Here is a 14,696-nt window from a genome sequence, read left to right as displayed (position 1 = left end):
TGATATTTATTTAGTGAATTATGTGTGTTTTATTACAATTAGTTTGAAATAATATTTAATTTTGTTAGTTATTGTAATTATTAATAATGAAAATTATAAAACATTATTTATAAAACAACTAGTTGTTAGCCTGCCTTTTGGTCAACATTTTTATTGTCATAATATCCGGCAACTCTTAACAATGTTAATTTAATCGCACACCACAAACGACAGTTTTTAAACTTTGTTGGTTTTTCTATTGGACAAACATACATATGTTTATATATATATATTAATCATTAAAGCTCCATTATATATATTTGTTTTAGAAAATATAAAAAAAAACTCTGACTATTTTTTAAATTAAAACAAATTTGATTTTTCTTTTAGTCACTCGATGTAACATCTGTTCTAGTGGATTCAAACACAATAAATGAATGGAATTTAGAGGTACATTATAAATTTTCGAAATAATTTTAAATACATATTATAACTAGAAAGCTTTTATTTGCTAATCTTTTATTCTGTATTTATTTATCCTCGATGTAGAAAGGTCAACTTTATGACCTAAACATAGAGAAACATTAATTACCTCGACCCAGTCTTGAGATGCTTATGGCAGTTTGAAATAGATTAAATTTGCCTAAGAACATTGGGGAGCAAACCCAGGACCCCATGTAGTAAAGACAAGTGTTTTGACCACTATAACATGCTGCTGTTTTAATGTACTTTTCTTTAATCTAGGGTTTGCCAAATGATAGTTTATCCGTTCAAAATGGAATAATTGTGACAAAAGCCAGAAGATATCCTTTGTTAATGGATCCACAAACGCAGGGAAAATCTTGGATTAAAAATCGGGAAAAGGCAAATAATCTGCAGGTCTGTTTTAAGTTAAAATATACTATGTCAAAATATCTATATATAATAAAGCTTGATAGACCATATTTAGATATATGTTTAATTTAAAGGCCAACAAAATTTTAAAAAATGCTGTTTGAGGTGCGCGAGTAAATTATCAAGGGCGAATATTTAGTTAAGAGTTTAACCATATTACGACAATAAATATCTTGTTGATAGGTTAGGCTGTTTAGTAGTTAATATAAAAAATACTAGTTAGTGCTTTTAAAAAAACTTTCAAACCATAAACAAAATATTTAAATTACAATTCATTAACTTAAAAAAAATATTTTTATAAATAGTAAAATTTAAGATTTAATTTTAGGTCACAACTCTAAATCATAAATATTTTCGGACACACTTGGAAGATGCTTTAAGCATGGGAAAACCCCTTCTAGTGGAAGATATTGGAGAAGAAATTGATCCTGTTATGGATAATGTTCTCGAAAAAAATTTTATTAAATCTGGATCGAGTTTTAAGGTTTTTGTTTTGCAACTTAATTCAAATTTTTTATTAAACAAATTTATATTGTGTATATACAATTCAACCGGCAGCATAATAAAGTGGTCAAAACACTTGGTTTTACTACATGAGATCTTGGGTTTGATGCTCTTATGCTGTAGTGCTCTTTAGTAAAACACTATAATCGGTACAAACTCCTTATTCAGCACTTAATCAGCAGCTTATATTTAAAGGGCACTAATCATCAATAATATCCCAAACTATTAAAGGCAAATTAAAACTAAAATGGAGTAACTGATGTTAATCTGTTTAGATCGTAAAGTTGACTTTTCCACATCGAGGATAAAGTTGTTTAAAAAAATTATCAAAAAAATAGAATTTAATAAAAACAAGGTACTTTGTATATAGGTTAAATTGGGGGACAAAGAAGTTGATGTTATGGATGGTTTCAAGTTATTTTTAAGCACTAAACTAGCTAACCCAGTATACACACCTGAAGTAAGTGCAAAAATGTCGATTGTGGATTTTACTGTGACTATAAAAGGTCTGGAAGATCAACTTCTCGCACGAGTTATTGTCTCAGAAAAACAAGTATTTTTTTCTTTTTTAGATTTAAATTCTATGTAAAAATGTTATAGTTTTTAGGTTAAGGAAAACATTTTTAAATGTCTGTCAAATATCTTACTGATTGTTAGTTGATTTTTAAGCATGTAATATTAATGTTAACTTTTGCTATGCGAACTATACATTTTTGTTAAAAAAAAATATTTTTGTAACTTAAGACTGTATTTAGTAAATTTATTTTATTTAATAAAGTTTTAGGTAGGCATTTTGTGCATTTTTTGCGAAAAATTTTTAATTTTAAAAATGGGAAAAAAATCCAAAATGTTTGATTTTTTAAGGAGTTAGAAATAGAAAGAATTGCTTTGTTGGAGGATGTTACAAAGAACAAGAGGAAGATGCAGGAACTGGAGGACAACTTGCTCTATAGATTAACTTCAACAAAGGGGTCACTTGTGGAGGATCACAGTCTTATTCAAGTCCTCCAGGTAAATACATTTTTTGATTTCAATAAGCTAGGTTACCGATGTAATATCTTTTTACTAACTTTGTTCTATCTTATTTATGTGTGTGGACACCCTATTGCCCTAATGGTATGAGTTTTTGTATTTTTATTGGGGAAGAATGTGCTGTTGTGACATGTCTTTAAGCTATCTTTAAACAATGTGATTAATGGCAAATAGTGTAGCTTAACGGCACTGGTGTAGCTCAGACCCAAAACTTTATATAAAAAAATTAAAATCTTTTAAAAATTTTTTTTTAGTTTTTATAGAAACTGTATTTGATCTTAGTTTGTAATACCTGTTTATGTTAGGTTTGTATGACTCTAAAACAAAGAAAAACTAAAATTTGTGGTGTTTTAGTAAATATTTAGCAACCACCATATCATGATAACAATTTATTAAAATTTAAGTTATTTGGTGCCAACCATTTAAACCAGTATTAGGTATGGTGTTTTGATTTTATTAGACAACCAAACTAACTGCTTAAGTTATTTGGTGCCAACCATTTAAACCAGTATTAGGTATGGTGTTTTGATTTTATTAGACAACCAAACTAACTGCAGAAGAAGTGAGTGATAAACTCAATGTTGCCAAAGAAACCGAACAAAAAATAAGTTTAGCTAGAGAGGAATATCGAGTTGTTGCAAGTAGAGGTTCAATCTTGTATTTCCTCATCACGGAGATGAGCCTTGTTAATGTTATGTATCAGACCTCGCTTGCCCAGTTCTTGGAAGTTTTTGACCAAAGTATTACAAGGTAAATAAAAAAAATTACAAGTTCCATTCATTATGTAAAGCTAAAAATTTATATAGATTTAAATAAACAACAGGAAAAATCACTTAAATTTGTCCTATTAACTTTAACTTTTAAACACCTTAATCTCATGCTATAGCGCCCCTTAAAGGCGCTATAAACTCCTGCTGAGCCAGCTCCTAATCAGCAGCATAATTATATAATCTATAATATCCCAAACTGCCAAAGGCAACTTGAAATTGGGTCAGGGTAACTAATGTTACTCTATGTTTAGGCCGTAAAGTTGACCTTCCACATCAAGAATAAATAAATATTTAAAAAAAATCATAAGAATCTTATTTTTAATAGTAATAATTTATTTCTGTGGTTTAATAATAAAGTAAATAAAATATAAAATATTTTTTTTTTAGATCTGCAAAGTCCCCTATACCATCAAAAAGAATAATCAACATCATAGATTATTTGAGTTTTGCTGCATTTTCATATACTGCAAGGGGTTTATATGAAGAACACAAGTTTTTGTTTACCTTATTACTTGCTATTAAGATTGATTTGCAGGCTGGAAAAATCTCCTTGACAGAGTTTGATGTTTTAATTAAAGGTTTGATTTTTGATTTTTACCTTTATAGAAAGTTAAGTTAATGTTTCTAAAAATCTAACTGATAATCATTTTTTAAGCGTAATATAAAAAAAATGATTCTTGATGTGGGAAGGTCGACTTCACGATCTAAACATAGAGTAACATCAATGACCCTAACCCAGTATCAAGTTGAGTATTGCAGTTTGGAATGTTATAGAATATGATTGTCGATAGTTAAGCTGCCGATAAAGTGTTGACTTAGCAGGAGTTTGTACCATTAATAGCACCTTACTTAAGGACACTACAGCCTGAGAGCAGTTGGGATTGAACCCTGAAGCTTATGTAATAAAGCCAAAGATTTTAACAACTACACCAAGCTGTTTAATGAGAATTCCTAAAATGTTTTTCTTTTTGTTTAGGTGGTGCAGCTTTAAATTTAAATGCTTGTGCCCCAAAGCCTAAAAAATGGATTCTTGATGTGACTTGGTTAAACTTGGTCAGGTTATCAGCTTTTCCTCAATTTAAACAAATATGTGCGCAATTAGCTGCCAATGACAAGTTAGTAACGGACTGTTTTTTCATAGTAGTACAGTTTAACTCTATAAAATTTTTGAGGCCAAGATTGTTTTTTATATAAAACCTAGACTAATTTTGTTTAGCTCTTTTTGTTGAGTCAAAACAGAATTGACAATAACAGTATAACAGTTCAGGCAATAAGAAAAACGCATAATAAACAATTTTAATAAATTTGTTTAGATTTTGATAACTTAATTTAGAATTTTTTGATCCATTTTTTTCTAGTAAATAAGTTAACATTAGGTCCTTGGTTAAAAATTACTGGTAAAATCAATGTTTTTTAGTAAATAAATGTATTTAATATCATCAAAAACATAGTAAATTAGAAATTACTTTTAATTTTACAGAGCTTGGAAGAGCTGGTTCGATCAGGATGCTCCGGAAGAATATGAAACTCCGGAAGGCTACTCAAGATCATTGGATGTATTTCGAAAGTTTTTACTCATCAGAAGTTTCTGCCCGGACAGAACTATGGCAATGGCACGATATTATATTCTGGATTCTTTGGGAAAAAGGGTAAATATTGATAGAGTTAATTTATTGCTGGGTTTAGTGACCATGTCATAATAATTTATAAAATTTTGTGTAAACATAAATTTTTATGCATGTTTTAAACCATGAAATTGATTTTTTTTTCCATTACATTAACATAATATTTATTGTAAATCATTCTATTATTTTCATAAAGGCGCAATCTAAATAAATAAATGACAAAATTATCAGGCTGTATGGATTTTGTTTTTAAACATTTTTATATATTTTAGTATGCCAAGGCTGTTACTTTAAACCTGGAAGAAATGTACCAAGAAAGTAATCATCTTACCCCAATGGTATGCCTGTTATCGATGGGATCTGACCCAACTGATCAAATTGAAAAACTTGCCAAAAAACTAACAATAAGTAAGTTTAGAAAGGGGCTATCATACCAATGTTTTAAAAGTAAATTAGTAAACATATTTTAGTGGATGTGGCATTTTAATTGGTGTAATTTTTAAGGCCTATAAATTTGACAAACATATATGTTGCGTTACCAGATGAGAAGTTACGGGTTTTAGCTGATCAAAGCTATATTATTTGCCCTTGAGCCAGGCATTTTCGGATATCAAACAAGTCACAATTTTACACCCTTCACGATAAAATATAAAATACCTATTACCTTAGAAGGATGTGAAAAAAAAAATTAAAAATTAAAATATCAGATATATTAAAATTTCTTAAATAAAACTTGGTTTTTGTAACAGAATGTAGTTCTATATCAATGGGTCAGGGTCAGGAAGTACATGCCAGAAATTTATTACAAACTGTTATAACTGAGGGAGGGTGGCTTCTACTTCAAAACTGTCATCTTGGGCTAATGTTTTTAAATGAATTACTTGAAACAGTAGGTTTTGTTAATATTATACTATATAATTGTACTAAAATATTACACCCTACTAAATATTTAAAAAAAATTTTAAACAATATCAAAAAAGAATTAATTTAATTTAGGATTAATAAAAATATGAAATTAATTTTAGCTTTTTGCTCTAACGGAATGTGATTCTTCCATGAGAATATTTATCACCACAGAGGTTAACCCCCAGTTTCCAATTACCTTACTTCAAATGTCAACAAAATTTACTAACGAACCTCCGATGGGGATGAAAGCAGGACTAAAAAGAACCTACGCTGGAGTGACCCAAGATCAGGTTATAAAACTCAATGCTATCAGAAAGTGCAAAGATTAGCTAAAACATGATTCTATAAATTTATTAAATAAAAAAGCCACAGTTCAGATGCTTTAATTTTTATTTATTCTCGATGTGGGAAGGGTGATTTCAGGACCTAAACACAAAATTACATTTGTTGCCTGTGGCAGTTTGGGTTATTATAGATTATAATTGTCCGATAATGAAGTTGCTAATAAAGTAGTGACTTAGTGCTAGAGTATGAGAGCAATGTGGATCAAACCCAGGGCCTTATGTAGTAAAGCCACGTGTTCTGACCACTACATCATGCTACCAGTATATAAACCTGTTACTAAATTTAATAATTTTTTTTATAAAACCTATCGATCCTCTTTTTACAGCTTGAAATAACAAACATGCCTCAATGGCGCCCTCTTCTGTACACAACAGCATTCCTACACAGTGTTGTTCAAGAAAGAAGAAAATTTGGACCTTTGGGTTGGAATATTCCGTACGAGTTCAACCAATCTGATTTTACTGCCAGTGTTCAATTTATTCAAAATCATTTAGATGATATTGACCCAAAAAAGGTAGATTTAAAATATTGTTTTATTTTTTGTTCTTGAATTATAAAACCCTTAAAAAATGATGTTCATCATTTTAGTTACTGTATTGTCAATATCAAAAAAAGATGTGGTTTGTAATTTTTAAAGTAAGACCAAAAACCAAAAATATTTAAAAAATGCAGCATTGTGTAGTGGTTAGAACACTTGGCTTCACTACATTAGGTCTATACCCACTGCTCTTATGCTGTAGAATGTTTGAGGCTTTTTAAACATTATGAACTCCTGCTGAACCAACACTTAATTAGCAGCATAATTATTGGGCCATTATAAATCTATAACATCCCAAACTGCAGAAGGCAACTTGAAACTGGGTCGGGGTAACTGATGTTGAGGTTGTGAAGTCAACCTTTCCACATCGGGATAAATAAATAAAAAAAAACTTAATAAAACCCATAATTAAATTTTTTATTTCAAGGGTGTCTCTTTTAAGACTGTTAATTACATGATAAGTGAGGTAAATTATGGTGGAAGAGTAACTGATGATTATGATAAAAGATTGCTCAACACTTTCTGTAAAGTCTGGTTTGGAGAACATATGTTTGATCAAAAATTTGCCTTTTTTGCCAAAGGTAAGCTGTTGTTTTTTTATACTTATTTATCCTCGTTGTGAAAAGGTTGACTTCATGATGTTTAAGCTGCTAGTTAAGTATTGGCTCAGCAGAAGTTTATAGCGCCTAACTCAAGCATGAGAACAGTGAGAATCAAACCTAGGACCTCATGTAGTATACCCAAGTGTTCTGATCACCACACTACGCTGCTGAGAAGTTTAAATTTATAAAAATATGGTTATAATAACAAAGTTGTCATAAAAAGTGTTTTACTACATTATTTGTAAATAGGTGGATATACTATTCCGAGGTGTAATAACATTGATGAATATCGAACATCAATTGATAATCTTCCTGATGTGGATTCCCCAGAAGTATTTGGACTTCACAATAATGCTGACATTTCCTACCAAACTTTTACTACTAATGGGGTTTGTTAACAATAAAGTAATCAAGATATAGTTTAGATTTAGGTTTTATGGGCTCACAGTTAGTGACTTTTCAGACTTACATTTTAATTAAATATACTAGCTAGTTGCCCATCCTACAGGCTGTGAATATTACTGCAATCATTTACTTAATATTTACTAAATTGCCAGTGACATATATAAACTAGTAGCAACTTTTTAAATTTTTAAATAAATTTTTGTGCAGGTTTTTTCCACAATTCAAAGTATTCAACCAAAAGATCTGGGAGCTGGTGGTGCAGGGGAAACCAGGGAAAGTATCGTGGACAAACTGGCAGGGGAAATGCTGGAAAAATTACCTGCAGATTATGCTGCTCACCAGATTAAAGAAAGAATTATTAAAATGGGGGTGTCACGTCCATTAAATATATTCTTAAGACAAGAGGTTGTTATTATATATATACAAATAGGTGGCCAGACATTTGAATCCTGTTATTGTAACTTTACACATTTAAACCCTCATTAAACCTTTACTTTTGAGCCTCTTTGTCTTACCCAATTTAGGGGTTTTAAATAAAAAAGTTTAAATAAATGGGGTTTAAATAAAATGGGTCAGTTGTAAGGGGTTTAAATGTCATCAAACAATATTAATGTTGATTTCAAGGTTATGTTTTATAGTTAAATATAGCTTTATAGTATAAGTATTAAAAAAAAAGTTTTTCAAAAGTATATATATTTTAAAATATGAACTTTTTAAATAGTTAATCTTAACATTAAGTTTGAAAATGTTACAGGTTGATCGTATGCAGAAGGTGATATTTTCTGTTCGAACCACTCTCACTGACTTAAAACTTGCAATAGAAGGTACAATTATAATGAATGAAGATTTAAGACGAGCTCTTGATAGCATCTTTGATGCAAAGGTGCCAGTTACCTGGGCCAAGGTAAATATTTTTTATAATTGTGTGTTTATAGAAAAGCCCATTTTATTTATTTAACAGTATTTTAACTTTTTTTAAAAGATTTTAAATTATCTAGCCCTCTCGTATTTGTATTTGCTTTGGCCCAGATTTAAATTGCAAAGTATTTACGAAATATTTACAATGTCAGCAGCAGTTCAACAGTATTTAAAACTGTTTTAGTAAACTAAAAACTAAGTCATGATACTCTACGTTTAGGCTTTTAAATCGACTTTTTTTGCATCAAGAATAATATATGAAGATATATAATAACCATACGACATACCTTAACATAGCTTTGCTTAAAATAGCCACTTTTTGATTTTTGAACTATCTCTATGTAAAGGCTTTAAAACATTTTTTAAAGATTTCGTGGGATTCTGCAAGTATTGGATTTTGGTTTAGTGGATTGCTTGACAGAAATGCACAATTTTCAACCTGGTTGTTTGAGCAAAAACCTTTGCAGTTTTGGATGACAGGTTTCTTTAATCCACAGGTACCTTTAGTCTAAAAAAAACAATTACATGCCACTAACTTTGTTAAAAAAACAACTTGTTTGTTTATTATATATTTAAAACCATTATTAGTAAAGCAATAGTCTCATCAATTTTTTTAAAGAAAAGAATTTTTATACAAATACACTTATTGTTTTTTTAATTAAATTGCAATAAGGGATTTTTAACTGCCATGCGCCAAGAAATTACTCGAAATCATAATGGTTGGGCTCTCGACAATGTTGTTCTACATAACGACATAACCAAATTCACAAAGGAGGATATTGTTTCAGCCCCTGAAGAAGGGGTGTACATTTACGGGTTGTTTTTAGATGGGGCAGGTTGGGATAAACGTAATGCCCGCCTTACTGAACCCGCGAATAAGGTATTTTTATGTTAACATAAGCACTTTATATATGTGGCTCCTTTAACCAAACGTTTAGGATTTTTTTAAACTTTGGTATTCAAGGCCTTTGATTTATTAATTGTAAAATAAATTGCTCTTTTTGCATATTATTTAAAGGACGAAGCCTGCAATGTATTTTAAATCTTATATATATTTAGGTGTTGTTTAGCAATCTACCAGTAGCTCATGTATACGCTATTAATGCAAACAGTAAGGACGGTGCCATCAAGCCGAGATCAGCTCACACTTACTACGAGTGCCCTGTTTATAAGAAACCACAGAGAACAGATCTTACCTACATCTTTCCCTTAAAATTAAATACAACGTTGAACCATGGTGCGGATAGATGGACATTGCGAGGTGTAGCTCTGCTGTGTGACACTAAGTAAAACATTTTTGGGCAGTTATGAAAAAAGACGTTAAATTTTATCTTTATAGTAATGCTGTTAGCGTAGTCTTGTAACTTTTTGCTTGCTTTTTGTAAATTTTGTGAGCTTTTTGACGTAAAAGTGGGTATATACACCATTTAATAGTTTAATGTTTTGTTACGTCTTCATGATATTTTAAACTACTGTTCGTGTAGCTTTGTAGTTTAGTAATAAAATATTTTACAAAATAATGTCATTTTTTATTAAGTAGTTACGGAAAATTTTTCTTTTTCTTACGGTTTTTCCATTTTAGAATTCTATTAAAAACAGAGATCCTTAATTTTTTTTTACTTATTTTGAAAAAGTGATTTTCTGCAAAGCTGTGGCGTTTATTTACGAGGTAAATTGGCAATTTTTATTTATGGGAAATAAATTTGGAACTGTGTCGCTAAACCCCTGGCCTACCCTGCCTACCCTGCCTCTAAAAATGACTGCAAATGTTTCTCACCGGTCTTCTTTCCTCGTTTTGGTGTTCCGCGTTTCGGGTCTTTTTTTCGCTACCTCATTTATTGTTTCCTAACTATCTGTTTACTGCACTATGTAAAAGGCAGAGTGCTTGTGCAAAGTGTTTTGATTTTTTTTAAATTTTTTCTTGACATCCCTTACGGTGACGTCATCAGAATGTTATGCTCGTACGTTAATAGCATAGGGTCAACATACAACCATCTGTGGTACATAAAATGCAGAAAACTAAACACAGAAAATACTGATAAATAATAATAACTTTTAGGCGGAAATGACGTCATAGTTCTTGTGTGTCAATATTTTTTCCTAAAGTAAATTTAATTTGCAATCGAATGATGCTAACTAGAAGATGGCACCAAGGGGATGAAGGGGTCAACGGGAACATTACATGACGAAATATGTATTTTGATTATTGATTTTTTTAACGGTAATGACGTCATAACACCTGTATGCCACATTAAGCAGTGTATTCGTAATTAATTTTTTATTTTATTCTAATTTTTAACCTTTGATATTTTAAATATTACGCTAGGTTAATACGCAAAAATGGATTTAAAATTTAAAGGCTTAAACATCATTCCTAATTTTCGTTATTTTTAATAAAGTTTTTTAACAGAACATTATAGTTTAAAAATTAAAAAAAAATAAACTTTTATTGGGGGAAACACTAATTTTAAAACATTTTTTTCTTTTTTGTCACGTGGTATCGTTATCAGTAAAAGGTGCGAAATCGGCGCTTTTTGAATTGGATTTTGCGCATTTTACTGATAAAATATGCAAATTTTTTCATTTTGTTAGTGGTTTATCAATATTTTAGGAATGTTAATAAATAATATTATTCTATTTTTACCGAAGTCTGTTAAGAAATAAGAAGACAAGTAATATATCAATAAATGGAAATACTTCAATAAGGTAAGTTAGTTTCGTAAAAAAATAATAAAATGCTTAAAAAATTTTTTTTAAAGCAAACAAAAAGTTAAAGCATAGACAAAAGTCGATTTAAAAAAAAATACTTTAATGTTTATATTTTTAAAAATTATTATATATTTAACATTTTGTTATTTAAAGATCTTCAAAACATGATTGGATTATCAGGACCTGGACTGAGACAATTGATCTGCATACACTTTTTTAACAACAAACAAATGTGGTAGGGACATAGTCTGGAAAATAGAGCAATTACGACATGATCTGGCATGATTGTGATTGTGTTTATACAGGTACCCAAATTTTAATCTTGTGTGTACACGCTGCCCTACTTTTCAGACTAGGTAAGGTTTTACTCATTTTTTCATTTGTTTCTTATGTAAATAGGAGTTATGTCGTTATGGCAAAGGTGTGCGAAAGACCTTTTAACTTTTATTGGGCAATTACAACAATAATTATTTCTGTAAAATTTAAAATTTTAAAGTGACTCTGAAAATAATTAGATCCCAGGTTTCTTACAATGTAAACTGTTATTATCCGTTTGTTAATCTTGTTTTTTTAGGAATAATTTTAACAATTATTTAAACTTGTGTTACGGGATTATCTATTAACGAAATAGGTGGTTATTGACACACATTAAGGTTAACTTTTTAAATAACTGTGCCCACCTTTGCCTAACAGGTTTATAGTAGATGTGCTTGTCATATAAAAACAAGAGGTATGTAAATCTACCAAAAGGACAATTTATTTAACGTGGCACAATTTTGTTTTCAAGATATAAAAGACTTTGCAAATATTAATGAAAATACCTTAAATTTGTTTTATGTTCTTCTTGTTACCATATGGCATTTACATTTACTATAAAACCAGATTAATTTTTTTTATTTGTGCTAATTGTTAGTTTGATTAATGGATATTAGTATGTATTTTCATGTTTTTATGTTTTATGTATAAAATAACATGTTTTGACCTAACATATGCTATATGCCTTGTGGCATTCACTTTGCTGACATCTTTTCAGTTAAGTAACGTAGCCATGTGGCATTTTTATAATTCTTTGTACTCTGTGCACATTCCAAGAATGTTTTTGCCTGCAAAAATGGCTAAGTTATTTTGTAGTCCGCAGGTAGCATACATGCTGCTGCGCATTCTAAAAATAGACCTCTACGTAGAAACGGCAACAGATTGTTTAAACGCTTTTGGCATGGAGTGTTAAATTTTAAAAAAAAAATGTTTCAAATTTGAATAATGTCCTGGGATTGCTTAATATTGGTGGGATAACATAAAATAAGCAAAATTTTTTCTGAATTATAAAAAAAAACTTTAAAAAAAAATTATTTTTTATTAAAAAAATAAAAAATTATGTATATACAAATTTATGTCAAAATTATCAAAACAATAATTGGTAGTTCAACTTATAGCCATGTAAATGCAATGTAGTTTTTTAAAACTTAAATTTAATATACTCTAACCTATGTTAAAACTTAATCAAAAAAAATTAGTTTTTGAAAAAACTAAATATGACAAAATTTAAAGAATAATAAGAATTTTTTTGCTAAACAACATTTATATACATAAAAAATAAGTAGTTGTTAAAAAAAAAACTGCTTTAATCTTTCTTTATTTATTTACCAAAAAAATACTAAAAAAGATGTTAAGCCCATAACTAAATTATTTTTTATTAACAATTAATCAAAATATAAAAAAATAAATTTTTTTTCTTCTATTTTTAAATATAATAGTTGGGTCATTCGAGGCGAACCCACGAAATTTATTAAACCTTTTTTTTTAATTATTGTAGTGTGGTCGTTCCTGGAGTACCCACTACAATATTTTTTTAATGTATATGTATACATTTTAATTAATAATAAATAATTTTTAGAAAATTTCTTTTCGATATTAAAGTGTGGTCGTTCCTGGAGTACCCACTTTAATATAAAACAATTTTTTTTAAAACATTAACACAAATAAAACACATACAAATGTTGCAAAATATGAAACTGACATCTGATTTTGAGCTATCTTGTTCAATAAAAATGTTGAAATGTTAAAACAAACCTTCCTAGAAGCCTTACTGTTAAAAAAACTGTGATGTTATAAAATGGACAACAAATCCAAGAACAGTAAAAGGGCTAATCATCATGCTAATACATCAAAAAGAAGATAAAGTAGTTATAATTCTACTTATGAATTAAAAAAACAAAAAAATTAAATGCTGGTGAATCAAGAAAGAAAAAATGTGCTTAAAAAAACTAAAAACTATTTTTACGTAACCAACAAGTAAAATAGTAATAAATCGAAACTTTTCTGAAATAAAAAGCAAAAACTGTGCAGACCTTATGCAAATTTCACTTCCAACAAATTCACGAATAACTGAAAATGCTGCTGTGGTACATGAAAAAAAGCGTGAAAAAGAAATATAATAAGCTTCAAAATGCAATACTGAGTAAAAAGTTTTACACACGACATACGCAGTATGAGAAACTTGAACATCGTTTCTTTTTAAGATTTGAAGTTCATTTTTGCTGTTGTTATGCTCTTAACAAAATGGAACTTACTCTGAAAAACATTGAAAACACTAACAGCATGTTAAAAACTATTTTAAAAAAAAGAAAAAGGAAATTGCTTATAAAAACATGCCAAACTACAATGTTAATTTAAAGAAAATTGTTGGAAAAGAAAAATTGGCAAAAAATGAGTGAAACCGAATTTTCAAGCAAAATTACCCAAACAGCTAGTTATCGAATTGTTCATTTTTAAAGCACAACTAAATAGTAACCATGCAAAGAAAATTCAAAGCCTAAATCTTTTGTCAAGCTTCAAGAAATATTTTGCAAAAAACACACGGTTAACAATAAGTGATTATGTTAGTTTATTCCTGGCAAACTTAACATAACACATGTATACAATACATTTATAACACAAAATTAAACTTCTTTGTTTCTTATTAAAGTGTGTTCATTCTTTGTGATCACAATGTCTTTTTTCTTATTCTTTCTAAAAACCAAAGCTAAAATAAGCTTCGTTAAAAAAAGCATGTACAAAATTTTTAAAATTTAAAAGTATGCATTTTGTTGAAAAAAATTTAACATGCAAAAAATGAAATTATTTAAACTTATATTTTGATGTTTATTGTTATGAAATTCCTTAACATCTTTATGGTCAAATTGATACTAAAACTATTAAAATATGTAAAATGTTGTAGGCAAAAAAAATTCTTTTTCAAAAAACAGATTTTAAAAATTTGCATATAAAACAAAACTAAATTGCATAAGGTCAATTTTTATCTCCAAAACTAAATTTTACATTGCTATATGCACTACCAAGTCATTTTTATTATCCCACCATAAACCATCCCAGGATTGATTAAAATGACTCTGTGCCAAAGGTTTTAAACAATCTAAATCGTTTCACAGGGTCTATTTTTAGAAATCGTACGCAGAATTATGCTACAGGC

The 14,696-nt window shown here is 29.0% G+C and overlaps 1 protein-coding gene across 1 annotated transcript in view; it reads left to right on the top strand.

Moving 5' to 3' along the window:
* Nucleotides 1-9,966, top strand: part of LOC145749805 (dynein axonemal heavy chain 8-like) — a 44,594-nt gene extending 34,628 nt beyond the window's left edge. The window contains exons 70-89 of the mRNA XM_082565668.1: nucleotides 370-429; nucleotides 724-858; nucleotides 1,202-1,357; nucleotides 1,748-1,930; nucleotides 2,242-2,388; nucleotides 2,948-3,159; nucleotides 3,567-3,757; nucleotides 4,156-4,294; nucleotides 4,660-4,828; nucleotides 5,077-5,212; nucleotides 5,554-5,693; nucleotides 5,830-6,000; nucleotides 6,381-6,569; nucleotides 7,021-7,174; nucleotides 7,445-7,584; nucleotides 7,808-8,005; nucleotides 8,355-8,504; nucleotides 8,887-9,015; nucleotides 9,192-9,398; nucleotides 9,578-9,966. Of these exons, the coding sequence (XP_082421794.1) occupies nucleotides 370-429; nucleotides 724-858; nucleotides 1,202-1,357; nucleotides 1,748-1,930; nucleotides 2,242-2,388; nucleotides 2,948-3,159; nucleotides 3,567-3,757; nucleotides 4,156-4,294; nucleotides 4,660-4,828; nucleotides 5,077-5,212; nucleotides 5,554-5,693; nucleotides 5,830-6,000; nucleotides 6,381-6,569; nucleotides 7,021-7,174; nucleotides 7,445-7,584; nucleotides 7,808-8,005; nucleotides 8,355-8,504; nucleotides 8,887-9,015; nucleotides 9,192-9,398; nucleotides 9,578-9,808 (3,237 nt within the window). The 3' untranslated portion in view covers nucleotides 9,809-9,966. The remainder of the gene's footprint in view (nucleotides 1-369; nucleotides 430-723; nucleotides 859-1,201; nucleotides 1,358-1,747; nucleotides 1,931-2,241; nucleotides 2,389-2,947; nucleotides 3,160-3,566; nucleotides 3,758-4,155; nucleotides 4,295-4,659; nucleotides 4,829-5,076; nucleotides 5,213-5,553; nucleotides 5,694-5,829; nucleotides 6,001-6,380; nucleotides 6,570-7,020; nucleotides 7,175-7,444; nucleotides 7,585-7,807; nucleotides 8,006-8,354; nucleotides 8,505-8,886; nucleotides 9,016-9,191; nucleotides 9,399-9,577) is intronic.
* Nucleotides 9,967-14,696: the final 4,730 nt, after the last annotated feature.

Source organism: Corella eumyota, chromosome 4 (assembly GCF_963082875.1).
Source record: "Corella eumyota chromosome 4, kaCorEumy4.1, whole genome shotgun sequence".
NCBI classification, from domain to species: Eukaryota; Metazoa; Chordata; class Ascidiacea; order Phlebobranchia; family Corellidae; genus Corella; species Corella eumyota.
Note: the sequence above shows the minus strand (reverse complement) of the source record. Positions and strands in the feature narration are given on the sequence as shown.